Here is a 20,364-nt window from a genome sequence, read left to right on the forward strand (position 1 = left end):
TTCAAGAGAATGGGGTGCAAATTCTATTACATACAATGGAATTTCAAGGAAAGCACAACTTGCCCCTCTGAAAGGAGGAGTGCTCCAGATCATTTGCCCGTGTTAGGTGCACAGAAAACAGTAGATCTCCACTGATGGTTGCAACGTATTCCTAATCATTTTTGTATTTTTTAAAGATTACTGCACAATAATCTTAGGAGGTTTTATCATCCTACAAAAGCCCGGCTGTAACTATCATAAAGGGACCCTGCACTGAATTTTTGAATGTGCTATCAATGAGAATTCTCATCGTGATCAGTCGCAAAAGCTGCCGCAGGCTCCCGTTTCTCATTGGGAGCCCTAAGCCATCCATCCCATGTAGGGACAACAAATGAGTCACTTTACTCTGAGAAATTTAGAAGCTGAGAGCAAGTGTGGGCTAGCATTTAGTCAATAAGACTAAGGGTCCAAGGTTCCACTCAGCTTGCTAGGTGATTTGGGGGGGGGGCAGTTGTGGCTTCTCAGCCTAACCTGTTCCCCTAAGGTTTGGCCGGTCTTTACTAAGGGCTGAGTATTTAGTGTGACAGGTCCTGTCCGGTGGAACTCCCTGCCAGCAGAAGTTTGGGAGGAATCATCCCTGCTTTATTTTAGCTGTCCCCTAAGAGCTCTGTTGGGACACGGGTGGCACTGTGGGTTAAACCACAGACCCTAGGTAGCTCTAACTACTGGATCACACCAATTCAAAAGCTCAGAGAAGCATTCTGAACTGGAGTTTAGTGGTGAATGGCATACCCTGAAAAGGAGCAAAGCTGCCACTGGCAGAAGAGAAAGGGGAGGCTGCAATGGAGTAAGACGCCTGAAGTGTATTGACAGTCATATTTCTTCCACTGGTTTCAAGTGTCATCAAACCTACTGCCTTTAACTGAATGCCAAATCTGTTTTTAAGGAAGAAAAGCTCAGGAGCGAAACAGAAACAAAACAAAGGCCAGCCCACAATCAAAGGCTAATTACCGTGGGGTTTCATCATTAAACAGAAGGCATTATTTATTGTCAAAGGCTCCTGGGAAATGAAAGGCGAAGGCTAATTTATTTGTGCAAAAATGGCTTTGAATATTTTTCCTTTTTTTAAGCCAACAAGAAACGCTGCCTTATACAGGAGGCCTGGCACGTGCCTCTTTATGCTTCTACAAGCTGCAGTCAAATTAAATTGCTTGTCAAAAGTTCCCCGGTCGTATTTAAATATGGAAAAAAACACACCAGAAGAAATGCAAAGTGGGGAGGGGGGAGGGGAATCCTCGTGAGCAAGTTGCCAAAGAATAATGGGCCAGAAAGAGATGCCTATGATTCTTAAAAGATGGGGCCTTTGCTGCAGTGGCTCCCCATCATCTGCTGCCCAGAAGCACAGTGCCTCTGACGCTGGCAGCTGTACAGTGTACTGGGAGCCCTGCATAGATACTATTCCTCCAGGATAGCCAGCCATTCAGCAGATGCCAGCAAGCCAGAACTGCTCTCCTGCTCTGGGTTCAATGCCGGATTTAGGACAGTGTGGGCAGTTCCCCTGCACAGGGCGATGAGCCATAGGGTGCAAAATAATAATGATAAAAGCTATATTTATATGGGCACCTCCTAAGAGGATCCATAAAAGGGCGACTGCACCAAAAGGCAATCTTGTGAAAATCATTTGCCCTTAAATCTGCAGGAAGATTGATACTGATACACTGGAAGGACAAAAACGTGGCCCCCTTTGATAGATGGATGGACGACGTGACAACTCTTGCAACCCATGAACGGACTGTTTACAGGCGAAGATTATGGATGGATGAATTTAATTATATTTGGGACATATTTATTGAAACCATAGTGACCCACAAACCAATGTATACTCGAGGGAAATAGTAAGTTTATCTACTTGCATATATACTACAGTCATACCTCATGTTACGTTTGCTTCATAATACGTTTTTTTCAGGTTGCATCCCACGGCAACCCAGAAGTACCAGAAAGGGTTACTTCTGGATTTCAGCACTTGCGCATGTGCAGACATGCAGAATGACATCACGCGCATGCGCAGAAGCGGCGAATTGCGACCCACGCGTGCACAGACGCGCCACTGCAGGTTGCGTTCTATTCATGTTGCGGAACGGGCCTCCGGAACGGATCCCGTTCGCAACCAGAGGTACCACTGTACATAATTTTGCAATCTTAATAATATTTTAGGGTTGTTCTATTTTCCTTGCTTTTTAAAATGTTTTATATTTCCCCCCCTTTTTCTTTTTCTTCTTCCCTTTAATTCACTGTAATACACACACATACAAATACATATGTAACAGTGAATTAAAGTAAAAAAAGAATAAATAGTAAATATATGAGAAATATTTTGGGAGGGGAGTGCCCAAGTTTACCCTTGCTCAGGGCTCCGTATAACTAAAGTCCGCCCTGGGAGGTACCTGTTTTCACAACCTGTAAGAGCAGATAGGTAGGAAAAACCAAATATACAACCCAATCCCTTTACCTCGTCTTGTGAGGTCTTCCTCTCTCAGGCATCCCGGCCGATGTCCGACGGTTCACCGTCGAATACTCCGGATCCAGCTCATACCCCTCGTCGTCAACCCCGAGGCTGCGATTATCATCCTCGAGCCCGTATGGCTCCGGCTGGAATCGTTCTGGCTGGGAGCGGTTCAGGTCTGCGTTGCTCCCCGTCGGGACCTGGGGCTGGGGTAGTGGGCCATAGTTATCCCTTCTGCTTGGCAACGTGAAGCTACCGTCCTCCGGCCGGTAACTGTTCCCGGGGACGTAGCCGTAGCGCGGGCGGTAATTGACGCCCCGGGACAAGCTACCGTAGTTGTCGGGCAGCTCCCCGTAACCGTCGTGACCCATGAACGGGCGGTACTGGCTGTCGTGACCATCGGGATAGGAGTCGTAGCTGTTGTAAGAGCGGGTCAAGGTGGAAGAAGCTTGCGGCGTGATGTACCGCTCCCCGTTCTTCATGTGTCTCCTGTCTATGGAGTCAGTGTAGCTGCCCATGGGAGATGACCCGTCCATCACAGGGAGCCCATCAGGCCCAACGGGGACCTGCCGGACAGTTCTGGTTGTGACCGTTTTGACCATTTTTGTCACCTGAGAAACAGAGAGGAAAGATAGAGCCATGAACGTTTTCCCGAACACCATCAATTGGGCCCACTTTTGAAATCATTTTCACAGTGCGCCAGATGACACAAAGAAGAAGAGTTTGGATTTGATATCCCGCTTTATCACTACCTGAAGGAGTCTCAAAGCGGCTAACATTCTCCTTTCCCTTCCTCCCCCACAACAAACACTCTGTGAGGTGAGGGGCTGAGAGACTTCAAAGAAGTGTGACTAGCCCAAGGTCACCCAGCAGCTGCGTGTGGAGGAGCGGGGAAGCGAAACCAGTTCCCCAGATTACGAGTCCACTGCTCTTAACCACTACGCCACACTGACAAAGCACATCCACCTGGCAGCTGCAGGTAACCCTCCACCTTATTGGAGGGGCCATAGCTCAGAGGAAGATGTAGCTCAGTCGGTAGAGCATGAGGCTGCACCTCTGTCTCGAGGTTGTGGGTTTGAGCCCCACATTGGGCAAAAGATTCCTGCAGTGAATGGGGTTAGACTAGAGAACCCACATGGTTCCTTCCAATTTTATAATTCTGTGTAGACGATCCTCAGCTAGATGGTCTGACTCTGTATAAGATAGTTCCCTACATCCCCATCAAAAACCAGTTTGTCCAGTTCACAGTTTGATTTAAATTCATCCAAATGATCTTCAGCAATTCCCTACCCAGCATCTAGAATGTTACAAGCTTCTGTGCCTGTATAAAATATAAGGTAAAGGTAAAGGGACCCCTGACCATTAGGTCCAGTTGTGACCGACTCTGGGGTTGCAGCGCTCATCTCACTTTATTGCAGCTTCCGGGTCATGTGGCCAGCATGACTAAGCTGCTTCTGGCGAACCAGAGCAGCGCACTGAAACGCCGTTTACCTTCCCGCTGGAGTGGTACCTATTTATCTACTTGCACTTTGATGTTCTTTGGAACTGCTAGGTTGGCAGGAGCAGGGACCGAGCAACAGGAGCTCACCCTGTCGCGGGGATTTGAACCGTTGACCTTCTGATCGGCAAGTCCTAGGCTCTCTGGTTTAACCCACAGCGCCACCTGCGTCCCTGTTTAAAATATACTTAAGTATAAAAAGTACTTAAGAAGACTAAGAAAACACAAACACATTGTTACTGGAATGTGAATTCTTTATTTCCCACAGCAACTATGATTCTTAAGCTTAAACACCCAGAGAGTCTAAATAATAAATGAAAAAAAAACCACACCACATGTAAGGGAATGAGACCAGGCTTCTTCAGGCTCGGCCCTCCAGATGTTTTGAGACTACAATTCCCATCATCCCTGACCACTGGTCCTGCTAGCTAGGGATCATGGGAGTTGTAGGCCAAAAACAACTGGAGGGCCGAGGTTGAGGAAGCCTGTTGTAGACGAACTCGAAATCATTCAAAGTTCACCCCAAAATGAATTAAATTCATGCAAAGTTCACCTGGCTGTTATGGGAATTACTTTCAGGGGTAGGTCAAATGGTTTAGAATGAATTCCGTGGTCTTCATTCAGTATACCTGAAGGAGCATCTCCACCCCCATCGTTCTGCCCGGACGCTGAGGTCCAGCGCCAAGGGCCTTCTGGCAGTTCCCTCATTGCGAGAAGCAAAGCTACAGGGAACCAGGCAGAGGGCCTTCTCGGTAGTGGCGCCTGCCCTGTGGAACGCCCTCCCATCAGATGTCAAAGCGATAAATAACTACCTGACATTCAGAAGACATCTTAAGGCAGCCCTGTTCAGGGAAGTTTTTAATCTGTGATATTTTAGTGTATTTTTGGTTTTTATGGAAGCCACCCAGAGTGGCTGGGGAAACCTAGCCAGATGAGCGGGGTACAAATAATAAATTATTATTATTATTATTATTATTATTATTATTATTATTCATTGAACTAGTTCATTTCAAGTGAATGAAACCCCCTGAGCTTCATCATTTTGCTCCATTCACAGGCCCTCTAGCTCCTCCCATTTAGAACACTCATATTCTTTCTTTTCCTCTGGAGTAAGGAGTCAGCTGTATGTCATCTAGACTGGTGACAGAACCTCTCCTTTCTGAACTGTATTTAAACCAGGCTCCTTTGGGTGCAGGATGGCCAGAATCCTAACTCTTACTTTGCTTTGTATTCATGTATTTAAACCTAGATTGTTGTGGTTTTTGTCTGTAATGTTGAATTTATTCTGCGTTTGTTAATTTGTTGAATTTGCTGACACGCTCTGAAAATTGCTATATTTGTATTCTGATGTTTTGAATGTTTGCTATAAGCAGCTCATTGTGGAAAAGCAATATCTAAGTAAACCATAGCAAAGCCATCAACAAAACTCCCATTTTTTAAGATCACCGGAGCACCTAAAAGCGAAGGCCACCAGGAATCACATAATGTAACATTTTCCTGTGGACATCTATTACTCACCCAATGCCCCTTTAAGGCTCAACCATTTCACGGTGGTGTAATATAGCAGGGCAGGGAGGAATGGACTTTAATATTGGTGCAGATAATTTGCTTCCAGGGCACGCCACGGCCGCATCCTATTTACTGCCAAAAGCAATTTCTGTAGTCGCCGTGAGTCAAATTTGTTGATTTCATGCACCGGAGTTCAAGACCCATCTCTTTTATTTATTTTTAAACAGGCCTGTTAGCAAATTTATCAAGGATGGCAACGGTGGTTCACAGCAGAATATTCAGTACAGTCCACGCACACCAATGACATGGGCAGTCACCTAATAAAGATGGCAGGCAATCGTTCTGTCGCTGTGTCGGGGTTGGAGACCTTTGCTCAAACAGAGACTAACATGCATGCATAAACAACAGCCAGGTGCAGAGATGCATGCAGAGTATCTGCCTTGCATGAACATACCCGCCAAAATTTATCCGATGGAAATGGGGACGTCCCATTCCATAATGATCATTTTACTGTTTATACCCCACACATCTGACTGGGTTGCCCCAGCCACTCTGGGCAGCTTTCAACAGATATAAAAACATAATAAAACATTAAACGTTTTTTTTTTTTTTTTTAACTTTTAAAAAAACTTTCCTGCATAGGATTGCCTTCAGGCGGCTCGGGGGGCAGATAACTCCATACCCTCCAACATTTCTCCAATGAAAACAGGGAAATCCTAAGGAAAAGTGGGGCATTCCAAGATCAGAAACAGAGACAGGGATGTCCCTGGAAAATAGGGACACTTGGAGGGTCTGCATGCAGAAGGTCCCAGGTTCAGTCACCGGCATCTCCAGGTATAGCTGAGAATGTCCCCTTCCAGGAACCCTGGAGAGCCTCTGCTAGTCCTTGCAGACCAGGCATAGGCAAACTCGGCCCTCCAAACGCTTTGGGACTACAATTCCCATCATGCCTGACCACTGGTCCTGTTAGCTAGGGATCATGGGAGTTGTAGTCCCAAAACATCTGGAGGGCCGAGTTTGCCTATGCCTGTTGTAGACAATACAGTGGTACCTCGGGTTAAGAACTTAATTTGTTCTGGAGGTCCGTTCTTAACCTGAAACTGTTCTTAACCTGAAGTACCACTTTAGCTAATGGGGCCTCCCGCTGCTGTGGTGCTGCAATTTCTGTTCTCATCCTGAAGCAAAGTTCTTAACCCGAGGTACTATTTCTGGGTTAGCGGAGTCTGTAACCTGAAGCGTCTGTAACTTGAAGCGTCTGTAACCCGAGGTACCACTGTACTGAGCTAGATGTAATGGTCTGTCTTGGTAAATAGCAGCTCCCTGTGTCTATAAGATCATACAGGCCCTGCTGCATATGGACAAAGGTCTGTCCAGCTTCCAGTTTTCCACAGTCGCCCACTAGATAGAGGCCACTTGGAAACCCACAAAGAGAAAATGAAAGCAGCAGCCTAGCAGGTAAAAAAGGTAAAGGACCCATGGACGGTTAAGTCCAGTCAAAGGTGACTATGGGGTTGTGGCGCTCATCTTACTTTCAGGCCGAGGGAGGCGGCGTTTGTCCACAGACAGCTTTCTGGGTCATGTGGCCAGTAGGACTAAACCGCTTCTGGAGCAATGGGACACTGTGACGGAAACCAGAGCGAACGGAAATGCGGTTTACCTTCCTGCCACAGCAGTACCTATTTATCTACTTGTGCTGGCATGCTTTCAAACTGCTAGGTTGGCAGGGCTGGGACAGAGAAATGGGAGCTCACTCCATTGCGGGGATTCGAACCGCCGACCTTCTGATCGACAAGCCCAAGAGGCATGGCGGTTTAGACCACAGCGCCACCCGCAAACTACCTCTGGAGCTGTAGGCACCATATAACCATCAGAACAGGTGGCCATTGAGAGAGTTACTCTCCAAAGGATAAACTTAGAGGTGCATGGTAACATTCCCTTACTGGAACAAAGAGCAACTGGAGAAGGAGAAAACTGGAGGGAGAAAGATTCTCCCCCACCTAAAGAAACAACAATGTAAGAACACAGCAAATTCAGGCCACTGTTCCACCTACTTCTGCCTTCTTGATACTGACTGGCAGCAGTTATCCAGGTTTTTAGACTGGGTTTTCTCCCAGCCTGCCTGGAGATGCTGCAAACCTGGGACTTTTGCATGTGAGGTAGATACTCTGCCACTGAGCTGCGACCCTTTTTTAGGTGACAGCCATCTGCAATGCCTTCTCTCCCTGCCACATTCTCTGGGCTGGTGTTCAAAGCAATGGGAGAGCCAATCCCAGATCTCCAGTGCCTTGTCCATATTGGTTATCAGATGGTGGAGAGCAGTGTTACGTCACTTCCTTGCATCACTAATACAATGCAACTTTTGCAAGCAAATTCCTCTAGTGCAATGCATGTTATTTTCAGTAATTAAAGGTAATAATGGCATGCATTTCATGCACAATTCACCCTAATATGCTCTTTTCTCGCTGCGAGAAGCAAAGCTACAGGGAACCAGGCAAAGGGCCTTCTCGGTAGTGGCACCTGCCCTGTGGAATGCCCTCCTGCCAGATGTCAAAGAGAAAAACAACTACCAGACTTTCAGAAGACATCTGAAGGCAGCCCTGTTTAGGGAAGCTTTTAATGTTTAATAGATTATTGTATTTTAATATTTTGTTGGAAGCCGCCCAGAGTGGCTGGGGAAACCCAGCCAGATGAGCGGAGTATAAATATTTTTATTATTATTATTATTATTATTATTATTATTATTATTATTATTATTAATTTCTTTCGGCACATGTTACCAGACTGGAGAATCGCATTACAAAATTCAGAGCAGTGTGAATTTCAAAGGATGGCTGCGTCTCTGTTCATGTATTGTTTCGGGAACCCTTCATTGTGAACTGAGCCAACTTTCTCCCCTAGCCTTAGTTATGACTCAATTGAGACTAGAAGTTTGGAGACAAGCAGCAGTAGACAATTATAAAAGCTGATCTATCCCAAGGGCAATCTTTTGTGTCTCCTGCCTTCATGTCTCCAGTAGAGATTGGCTTAGAACATAAGACAAGCCCTGCTAGATGAGGCCAATGGCCCATCTAGTCTAGCATCCTGATCTTACGATGCCTGGCCAGCCAGCCAGATACCTATGAGAAGCTGCAAGTAGGGTCTAAGAGCAACAGGAATTCTCCCCATCTGGTATCCCTAAGTAAAGGTAAAGGGACCCCTGACCATTAGGTCCAGTGGTGACCGACTCTGGGGTTGCGGCACTCATCTCGCTTTATTGGCCGAGGGAGCCGGCGTACAGCTTCCGGGTCATGTGGTCAGCATGACTAAGCCGCTTCTGGCGAACCAGAGCAGCGCACAGAAATGCCGTTTAACTTCCCGCTGGAGTGGTACCTATTCATCTACTTGCACTTTGTCGTGCTTTTGAACCGCTAGGTTGGCAGGAGCAGGGACCGAGCAACGGGAGCTCACCCTGTCGTGGGGATTCGAACCACCGACCTTCTGATCGGCAAGTCCTAGGGTCTGTGGTTTAACCCACAGTGCCACCCGCGTCCCTTTTGGTATCCCTAGAAAGTGGTATCTCCTGCAACAGTGGCCACAGAGCATAATTGTAATGTACTGAGTTGATCCAAAATGCAGCAGTCTGTTTGGTCCTACAACAATAGGATTCAGAATGAGGCAGTCTGATTGGCCCTAGAACAATAGGATACAGAATGCAGCAGTCTGATTGGTCCACAGGAGCCACCCAATCCAGCTCCAGGTGGAAGTGAATCCACAACCTGATTGGCCTACAGGAGAATCCCGGAATTAGCCAATCACATGGGGCCCATTGTGTAAATAATGTATATAAAGCAGACAGTTTGGGGAAACTTCCATTCCTCACCACTATGAGCTGAATAAAGAGCGTGAAATCCACACTTGACTCCGAGTGTATTTCAATAACCATCATGGCTAGTAGCCATGGATGACCTAATCCTTCACAATTTCGTCCAAGTTGGTGGACACCAGTATTTCTCGTGGGAGCAAATTACATAGTTCAAATATGTGCTGGGTGAAGAAGCAATTTCTCTCGCCTGTCCTGAAGTGTCCAACATTCAGTTTCCTTGGCTTGAGTCTCAAAGTAGCTTTTTTTTTTTACTCCTCAACTACAAAACGTTTCATTGTCCCACCAAGGGTGGGAGTAGAAAATTCCACAGGGCTTTACAGTAGCAATAACAAGTACTTTTTATTTTTATTTTTTTACCGCACAATACTTAGCCACTATCCATGCTGGAGGTTTGTCCATAAAAGAAGCAAAACACAGCTATTTTAATTTCTTCTCCATTCGAGAGATTATATTAGCTTCCACGAGCCGAGAAGAAGCCAAGAATCTTGAAAAAGGAGATTAAATGCTCTTTTATGAGCTCCCACCCCCCTTCCTTTGACAAACGACAGCTTTACAAATCAACATGCGTTTGAAAACGCAACGAGCGTCGGTCCATCTGCGGTCCAAATCTTAAGATCAGTGCTCAGCTGGTAAATCTGTGCATGGTGTGCTCAGTGGTTCGGAAGTTAAAAGCGAAGGGGAGGGGGGAAGAGGCATTTGTGACCTAAAGCGACTGATTAAAAAAATATCGATCAGGCAACAGATTAGCCAAGTCGCGGCCGAACGAAAAAAGAATTAAAAACATGAAATAATTAGAGCGTGCTGTTTTTAGAGCAAGCTACAAAACATATGTCCTCGGCTCCCATATTGTGTTGACAGAGGAACAAGCCGAGCATCTTTCTCCTCAAGACATGTGCAAGCAAATGATACTCTTGCCTAATGAGGTCCCGCAAAGTCCATAAAAAGCTGCAAGTCACGATCTCCTGCCGGAGGAATAATTAAGGCACTCCGTGAGCCAAGCTCTCATTGCACCAGCACCAACAGTGTCTCCACTACCCTAAGATCTACAAAGGACTAGCTGTGCCCCAAGGGGGTTTCGTCAGCAATTATGCTTTCCTTGGCAGCGCCAGTTTGCCTTTTGTTTTAACTGTTTCGGGATAAATTATACCGAGGAGCGAGAGCCACACCTAGGACAGCCGTGGCAGATTCACGGATCTGGAATGTTGGTCACATTGCAAACGTAGCATTTTTAGGTCAGCAACGAGGTCAAGAACGAGAACAGGTTGTGGGTTAGGAGGAAAGGCTTATGCCATGGGTAGGCAAACTAAGGCCCGGGGGCCGGATCCGGCCCAATCGCTTTCTCAGTCCGGCCCGCGGACGGTCCGGGAATCAGTGTGTTTATACATGAGTAGAATGTGTGCTTTTATTTGAAATGCATCTCTGGGTTATTTGTGGGGCCTGCCTGGTGTTTTACATGAGTAGAATGGGTGCTTTTATTTAAAATGCATCTCTGGGTTATTTGTGGGGCATATGAATTCGTTCATTTCCTCCCCAAAAATATAGTCCGGCCCCCCACAAGGTCTGAGGGACAGTGGACTGGCCCCCTGCTGAAAAAGTTTGCTGACCCCTGGCCTATGCATTCCATTTCCCTGACTGTTAATTCCTGCATTGTAGTTGCGCTTTCACAAGATGCAAATTCCAGAAACCAAACGGAATACTGTACATGTTTCGCACTCATTTCCACGTTGTTACCTGTCGCATCACCTTATGCCATATATTCCCACTCGGCCACTTTGATCTGTGAAACTGGCTCAGTTACAAGCGCCACTTAATACCCAATCCATCTTTTAGTGTGGTAGCGTTTACACTTTGGAATTCCCTGCCTATTGACATCAGGCTGGCACCTTCCCTATACTCTTTTTGGCACCTTCAAAAAACATTTTTGGTAAGACAACCCAGATATGTAGAATGTAGACATGTCTTTTTTTTAGTTTCTCGCTGATTTTAAGGTTTTAAAAAATGTTTTAAATATAGTCGTACCTTGGAAGCTGAACGCCTTCACTCCCAAACAAATTGGCTCCTGAATTATTGAAATCCAGAAGTGAATGTTCCGGTTTTTGAACGATTTTCGGAAGCTGAATGTTCGGCGCAGCTTCCACTTGGCTGCAGGAGGAGTAGTACTGTGCTTTGGTTTCCGAATTGTTCTGGGAGTCGAACGGACTCCCGGAACGCATTCTGTTCAAAAGCCAAGGTACCACTGTAGTTGTTTTCAATTCTTGTTGCTGATAATTTTATTGTTTTTATTCTCTTTGCAAACTGCTTTGAGGGTTTTTCTTCCAGGCGGCATATAAATTTTATGCAATTAAATAAATACGTACATAGATTTTTATTCCAGAAAAAGAACTGTTTGCAGCCTCCTTGACCTGGAAAATTGCAGGAGTAAAACAATGAAAACTGGGGAGGTGTGTTGGCATATAATTCTCTCCTGCTGTTTTCATGGGTGAATCATGGAGGGACAGAAGCACACATGGGTGGAAAGGCAGCAGCGCTCAAGAGTTTCAGACAAGGAGATTTTCCCCAGCCCTGTCTGGGGCTGCTGTGGATTAACAGCTAGACCTTCTGCATGCAAAGTGGATGCTCCGACCAGTAAGCAACATGTCTTCCTCCCCGCTCCTGGTCTGGGCTTAGAAGAGTGATATACCATATTTTTCGCTCTCTAAGACGCACCTAGTTTTAGAGGAGAACAAGAAAAAAATTATTCTCTCCCTCTCTGCACAGTGCCTCTCTAGCAAAGCGGGAGGAGAAATGGAAGGGGCTTTCCCTCTCTGCACCGCGCCTCTCCAGCGAAGCGAAGTCAGAACAGCAAGAGGGATCGCTGCGCAGCAAAAGCAGTGATCCCTCTTGCTGTTCTGGCTTCTGGGGTAGCCATGCCAAGCCTCTTCAGGGCAGGGGGAGAGCCCTGAAGAGGCTTTGCGCAGCTATCCCTGAAGCTGGGAGAGCAAGAAGGATCGGTGCGCACTGATCCCTCTCGCTCTCCTGGCTTCAGGGATAGCTGCGCAGCCTGCATTCACTCCATAAGAGACACACACACATTTCCCCTTACTTTTTAGGAGGGGGGAAGTGCGTCTTATAGAGCGAAAAGTACGGTATTCAGAACTACATAGTCTCTTCATCTCGGGTTCCTTGATGGTGGAAAGGCGGGAAACAAACGCAGGAAAATAGCTCAAAGGGGGCGAGAGCTCTACCATTGCAGAGGAGTAACCGGTCAAGTTCTTTGACGGGCTTTTCATCATTTGCTCGGCATACAGATGGCCTCCTGGAGCGGGCAGACTGTGCCCACACCAGCTGTTCCCCATGAAATGCCCTGGAAACAGTTGCTACCAGTCAAATCACATCCCAGAACCATCCCTCATTGGGGCTCCAGTTTTTGTTAACTTTCCCTCGCAAGAAAAGGCCGTTTCTCCTTCCTAGGAGACAGAACCCTCCTGCTCAACGATAATCTGCAAAATGCCAGGCTGGTTAATAAATCCACTTCTACAACATCTCTGGAATCTCACAAGGTGCATTTTGCGGGGACTTCCCTGGGCGAAACTCATCAAATAACATTTTTTAAAAGAGGGTTTGCTTTAATCGTTTTGCTTGCTTGGCAAACAACTGCATCAACAATCTGTGTGGTCAAGCGACTGAAATATTTGCGATGATTATAAAACTCTGCAGCCCCCAAATGCTGGTGTGTGTGTGTGTGTGTGTGTTGTGTTTGTTGTTGTTTTTTAAAAAGTAATTTTTATTACATTTTCAATTTTTTGTAATCACAATATCCATACATACAATAAGCTCAAACATCACTCTAACCGGGCATCGACCTCTTCCCGCTCCTCTTCCTGACTTCCATACATATTTACTTTATTCTTAGGATTTCTATAACCACTTTTTTACCTTCTCTCTTATTTTTATATTTCCCCTTATTAAATAAATTGTCATTACAAAACATTTCAACTCAAAGCTACAAACATTTTCAGATGTTTACAATATTCTTTCATAGACAGTCATACTTTGGGTTGAAGTTGCTTCAGGCTGAGCGCTTTCGGGTTGCGCTCCGCGGCGATCCAGAAGTAACAGAACGTGTAACTTCCGGGTTTCGCCACTCGCGCAGACGCTCAAAATGATGTCGCATGCATGCGCGGAAGTGGCGAATCGCGACCCACGCATGCGCAGACGCGGGATGCGTTTAACTTCAGGATGCGAACGGGGCTCCGGAACGGATCCTGTTCGTATCCAGAGGTTGTTGTTGTTGTTTAGTCGTTTAGTCGTGTCCGACTCTTCGTGACCCCATGGACCAGAGCACGCCAGGCACTCCTGTCCTCCACTGCACCCCGCAGCTTGGTCAGACTCATGCTGGTAACCTCGAAAACACTATCCAACCATCTCATCCTCTGTCGCCCCCTTCTCCTTGTGCCCTCAATCTTTCTCAACATCAGGGTCTTTTCCAGGGAGTCTTCTCTTCTCATGAGGTGGCCAAAGTATTGGAGCCTCAGCTTCACAATCTGTCCTTCCAGTGAGCACTCAGGGCTGATTTCCTTCAGAATGGAGAGGTTTGATCCAGAGGTACCACTATATAATATAATTTGCTCTAGTCCTTTTGAAACAGTTCGTCACACTGATTCCGGATCTTCCCCGTCAGCTTTGCTAGCTTGACGTATTCGACCATCTTAGTCCGCCAATCTTCCAATGTGTGTGTGTTGTGTTTGAGTCCTTAGTTCATTTGTAGAGCACCTGCCATTCATTCAGAAAATCCCAAATTCAAGTTGTGGCATCTCTAGGCAAGGCTGGAAAAAGAGTCCCTGCCTGGAACCGCAAAGAGCAACTGCCTGTCAGTGTAGACAGTATTGGGCTAGTATTGAACAATGGTCCAACTCATGTTATTCCTCAATCACAGGGGGTTGGACTAGATGACCCCTGGGGTGCCTTCCATCTCTACAATTCTGTGATTCTGTGTTCCTATGAAGAGCCTCTTGTCTTGCCCCAAAATTCTTCAGCTCTGAGTTGCCCTTTCGTACCCCCACCATCCAGGTATGGTTCATTTTGAGGTTTTTTAGGGTGGGAATTTGCAGCTACTGCAACTTCTTTCACTCTGATCTCATCAGAGACATAATTACAAAAGAAAAATATATCTTTAAAGAAAAATGATACATCTATTTGTAACTGGCTAGGCCACATGGCTGGCGCTGTGGGTTAAACCACAGAACCTAGGACTTGCCGATCAAAAGGTCGGTGGTTCGAATCCCCATGACGGGGTGAGCTCCCGTTGCTCTGTCCCTGCTCCTGCCAACCTAGAGGTTCGAAGGCACATCAAAGTGCAAGTAGATAAATAGGTACCGCTCCGGTGGGAAGGTAAACGGCGTTTCTGTGCACTGCTCTGGTTCGCCAGAAGCAGCTTAGTCCTGCTGGCCACATGACCCGGAAGCTGTACGCCACCTTCCTCGGCCAATAAAGCGGGAGAGTGCCGCAACCCCAGAATCGGTCACGACTGGACCTAATGGTCAGGGGTCCCTTTACCTTTACCTAGGCCACCTTTTGGGGAAGATCTTTGCATGTCAGCTTCCAGCAAATGCAAACCACGAAAGCAGAAAGTTCAATAATATAGCACAGTTTCAAACCACAAATTAAAAACGTTACCAACTAACTAATTGACAAGAATCCACTGAAAAATACAGTTCGAGCCACCACAACGAACACATATTCTGCAAGATAATCTCAATTAAAGCTTTTTGAAACATCTTCAAAGCTGTTTTGAAGGCCAAAATGGACAGGGCCCCTCTCTAACCACTCGCATCTGGCACCCAGAAGGGAAAGTGATTTTTGGGGTGCAAAAGGTTCCCCGCCCCTGCAATAAACAGATAATATAAACCAGGCTTCCTCAACCCCGGCCCTCCAGATATTTTCGGTCTACAACTCCCATGATTCCAAGCTAGCAGAAACAGTGGTCAGGGATGATGGGAATTGTAGTCTCAAAACATCTGGAGGGCCAAGGTTGAGGACGCCTGATATAAACGCTCTCCACACCTACCTTCCTGGTTCAAACCACTGAGATGATTGAGTGGGTATGCCGCTGAGACAATATAACACCGGTCCTGAAAGACCTGCATTGGCTCCCAGTACGTTTCCGAGCATAATTCAAAGTGTTGGTGCTGACCTTTAAAGCCCTAAATGGCCTCAGCCCTGTATAACTAACTGAAGGAGTGTCTCCACCCCCACTGTTCAGCCCAGACACTGAGGAGGAGGAAGAGTAGTAGTTTGGATTTGATATCCCGCTTTATCACTACCCAAAGGAGTCTCAAAGTGTCTAACAATCTCCTTTCCCTTCCTCCCCCACAACAAACACTCTGTGAGGTGAGTGGGGCTGAGAGACTTCAGAGAAGTGTGACTAGCCCAAGCTCACCCAGCAGCTGCATGTGGAGGAGCAGGGAAGCGAACCTGGTTCACCAGATTACGAGTCCACCGCTCTTAACCACTACACCACACTGGCTCAGCTCAAGCTCAGGTCCAGCTCCAAGGTTCCTTCACTGCGAGAAGTGAGGTTGCAGGGAAACAGGCAGAGGGTCTTCTTAGTAATGGCGCCCATCCTTTGGAACGCCCTCCCATCAGATGTCAAGGAAATAAACAACTATCTGACTTTTAGAAGACATCTGAAGGCAGCCCTGTTTAGGGAGGTTTTTAATGTTTGATGTTTTATTGTGGTTTGAATTCTGTTGGGAGCCGCCCAGAGTGGCTGGGGAAACCAAGCCAGATGGGCGGGGTATAAATAATAAATTTATTATATTATTATTATTATTATTATTATTATTATTATTATTACTCAACCTTCATTTCTTCAAGTGCATGGGACACAAAAATTAATGCCAAACAAGACTGAACCAGTTTCTTCTCTGCTCGAATGAAGCCATCAGACTCTAAGTAGGATGTATGGTTGGGTAAGAAAGACGGGTGCGTCCCCCCTACTCCTTTTAAAGCTTGAGATGACTTAAATAATTTATAGAAACTTCCAAAACTGGAACAAGTTTCTCTCTCTCTCTCTCTCTCTCTCCCCACCCCAAATTGTGTCATAAAACAGAAAATAAGTAAGGAGAAAGCACTCAAGTATAAAAGCATTTTGACATTTCCAAGAGCTTACTTTTGACATATAGACTGTAAAATTACCAGGCCGAAAAGGTACAAGCCATTACCTTGTTAACAGGAGGCTATGAAAGAACATACCCTTTAGAAGACTATGAAATGGGGAGGTCAAGCTTCTCTCCCAAATGTCCACTTACGCTGAAAGTGGTGGAGCTTTTCTGAGAGGGGCCAAGGAAGGCTGCTTCCCACGGAAATCTGAATGAGGTGAGCAACTGTGGTTTGAAGGGGGAGCACCATTGCTTGCCTTCACCAAGACTAGCGGCCTGATCAGAAGGTGGGTGGATGAATCATGGTTCCTCCAGACCGCCAGTATTTTGCAGGTGGAATTCAGGAGCATACCGGAAATATAGTAAAGGTAAAGGTAAAGGGACCCCTGACCATTAGGTCCAGTTGTGACCGGCTCTGGGGTTGCGGCGCTCATCTCGTTTTACTGGCCAAGGGAACCGGCGTACAGCTTCCGGGTCATGTGGCCAGCATGACTAAACCATTTCTGGCGAACCAGAGCAGTGCACGGAAATGCCGTTTACCTTCCCACCAGAGTGGTTCCTATTTATCTACTTGCACTTTTGGGTGTGCTTTCGAACTGCTAGGTTGGCAGGAGCAGGGACCGAGCAACGGGAGCTCACCCCGTCACGGGGATTCGAACCGCCGACCTTCCGATCGGCAAGTCCTAGGCTCAGTGGTTTAACCCACAGCGCCACCCGCGTCCCACCGGAAATAAAGCTTTTGTGGAAATAAAGCCATCCAACAACTTTAATACACTTTGAAGAATGAAGTGTCAAGAAACCGGACTAAAAAGTGCTGGATGAACTAACAGGAAGGTGTGTAAACAGCCTGCAAGCAAATTTGAGATGAAGATGCGATAAAGACCAGGGATAATCTAACCCCCATGTAAGATTGTGTCACGGTCCGCTTCATGGGCGATTGAAGTCCCAGCAGGGGACGTCAGGACCAGGGGCAAGATGGCGGGGTGGGAGCAGGAATGGGGGTCCAGAAGCCAGGAGTCAGAAAGCCAAGAGTCCGAGGGTCAGAGAGCGGGGAGTTAAGAAGCCAAGAGTCCAATGGTCAGGAAACAAGGAGTCACGAAGTCAGGGGTCCGAGGATCAAGAAGCAAGGAGTCAAGGGCAGCAAGGCAGGGAACATGTTGCTGTGAAGAAGAGCTGAAGGGAAAATGCTGACCTTATATCCCTTCCCAGCTCTTGCCACCAGGTGCTGTGAGTTACCAATTGGCCTCACCTGTGTGGCTGCGCCTTGCCTCTTCAGAACAAACTTAGGAAGGCCCCAGTCCTGCAAAGTCCTGTTGGTCACAGGGCCTGGCTCCTGCACGCACACCTGACAGATCGGTGCAAGCAAATGAGGATGAAGGCTCAATAAATAGGTCATCTTGAGGGAAGACTCCGTATATCTGAAGGGATTGTCTGCACCCATATTAGCCTTCCCACATTACGAGATCTGCTTCGCAGACCTGACTTGTTCACAGTATTCTTTGGGGGAATCCATAGGTGCTTCAAAAAGCAGAGACATCACCTTGCCAACAAAGATCCGTATAGTTAAAGCTATGGTTTTCCCAGTATTGATGTATGGAAGTGAGAGCTGGACCATAAAGAAGGCCGATCGCCAAAGAATTGATGCTTTTGAATTATGGTGCTGGAGGAGACTCTTGAGAGTCCCATGGACTGCAAGAAGATCAAACCTATCCATTCTTAAGGAAATCAGCCCTGAGTGCTCACTGGAAGGACAGATCGTGAAGCTGAGACTCCAATACTTTGGCCACCTCATGAGAAGAGAAGACTCCCTGGAAAAGACCCTGATGTTGGGAAAGATGGAGGACACAAGGAGAAGGGGACAACAGAGGACGAGATGGTTGGACAGTGTTCTCGAAGCTACCAACATGAGTTTGACAAACTGCAGGAGGCAGTGGAAGACAGGAGTGCCTGGCGTGCTCTGGTCCATGGGGTCATGAAGAGTCGGACACGACTAAACGACTAAACAACAACAACAACAAATAAGTGCTCCAAATGGATGTGACCTCAGCCATGACCTAACCTGGGTAGGTGCTTCCAGGTGCTTCCTTCTCCTCCTGAGTTGCCTCACATGCAGGTAGCCGTGCACTTTTGCAGTAGCCCTGAAGCTCTTGCCTGGCTCACTGAATCCTTTGCTCCTGTGGCCCTGGAGGAGGTGAGGTGTGTGATCTGATAGCCAGCCATGAGCCCAGGTAAGGATTCCCAGTCTTGTGGCAAGGGTGTCCAGACTGAATAGCACTATGAAGCCACTGGAAGTCTGGAAATCAGATGGTGGGGGGGGGGGGCGAGGGTCCTGACTCCTTTGCTCCTCCTCTGAGTAGACCTCTGGGCAAAGGCTGAGCACAAATACCTTACATGCATTTGAGAAAGAACAGGCCTGGGAGGGGGGAAGATTAATTATGTTCACTGCAGCAAAGGCAGATCATGATAAAGATATAGAAGAGTGAGAGAGTGTAAGAGACATATTTCAGAAAGAGCAGATTTCATCAGACACCTTTTTATGCAGAGATTCCCCAGCCCTTAAAAACAACCAGTCAGCCAGCCAACCACGGGCTCCTTTTAATCAGCCACAGTATTAGTCTGCGGAAGGGAGGCGGGGAAGGTAAACGGTTTGTGCCTTCCCTGGCCAAGGTGACCTTCATTGTTTTAACATGCTAAAATGTTTGGCTTTCAAGAGCGATTGCGAAGATTTGCGAGTGGTACCTCTGAAAGAGTCCTTTGTGCTTTGAATGATACTTACGCAGGGTCCTAGCTGGCGAGGCACATTAGATGAAAGGAGCAAAACAGGAGCTTGGAAAAGCAATTATTCACAGAAGCGCTCTCTCTTTTGTGTGTGTGTTGTGTGTGTACACACACACACTCTCTCTCTCTCACACACACACCCCGTATGGGGGAAGGCCTGTGCTTGCAACTCAATGACATTTGCCAGGTTTCGAAAGAGGATTAAGGCAGTGGTGGGTAGTGCCCGTTGCAAAAGGGGCATGGCTCAGTGTTAGGGTACCCACCTTGTATGCAGATGGCCCCAAATTCAATCTCCAGCACCTCCAGCAAGGGCTGGGAGAGATTCCCTTATCCAAAACCCTAAAGAGCTGCTGCCTGTCAGTGCAAGGCAATACAGAACTAGGTGGACCAATGGTCTGACTCAGTAGAAGGCAGCTTCCTGTGTCTTAGGGCAGCGGTTCTCAATCTGTGGGTCCCCAGATGTTGTTGGACTACAACTCCCATCATCTGGCCTTGCTAGCTATGGGTGATGGGAGTTGTAGTTGTTGTAAACAAAAATCTGCCCTTTTCCCTTATGGGGTATCCAAGAACCCATATAGAGTCCTTACATAGGTTCCCTATTGGTAGGAGAAGATAACAGAGGCCAACCAGAGAATATTGAGAAGCAAAGCAGCTAGTAAGCTTGATCTTTATTGATCTGTTGCAACAGGGTGCTCCCATCACCCACAGGAGAGGAGGAGGAACCCAGAACAATGACGCACAAGGCCTTATAAAGACTTTTGAAATTGCCACCCTGTAGATCAAGACCACCCCAGAAACATCATACATACATCACAGAAGGGGTGTAACCTAAGACCACCCCTCAGATACATCACACCTACATCACAGAAAAGGCAGTCTAAAACAGAAATTTTAATATTGTTTTTCTCCTGTTGTTGTTTATCTCCTGTCTGGCAGGTTACTTGATTGGATTGCCTGGGGAGCCTGGCCAGTCTTTTGTAATGATAAATACTTAGTTCCTGGGCCAGGTCACAGGCTCACACCCTATTCAAACACAGACATACCCTTAAGACAGGATTTGTGAAGGAAAAGACAATGGAGAGGCTTTTCCATT

General features: G+C 46.8%; 1 protein-coding gene across 10 annotated transcripts in view; it reads right to left on the minus strand.

The window, feature by feature from the left end:
• ARVCF (ARVCF delta catenin family member) overlaps positions 1-20,364 on the minus strand; it is a 331,955-nt gene that overhangs the window by 154,274 nt on the left and 157,317 nt on the right. For all 10 annotated transcript variants that reach the window (XM_079956529.1, XM_079956526.1, XM_079956524.1 and 7 more), the window contains one exon: positions 2,492-3,096. In XM_079956529.1, coding sequence (XP_079812655.1) covers positions 2,492-3,096 — 605 coding nt within the window. The remainder of the gene's footprint in view (positions 1-2,491; positions 3,097-20,364) is intronic.

Source organism: Podarcis cretensis, assembly GCF_951804945.1.
Source record: "Podarcis cretensis genome assembly, chromosome: 16".
NCBI classification, from domain to species: Eukaryota; Metazoa; Chordata; class Lepidosauria; order Squamata; family Lacertidae; genus Podarcis; species Podarcis cretensis.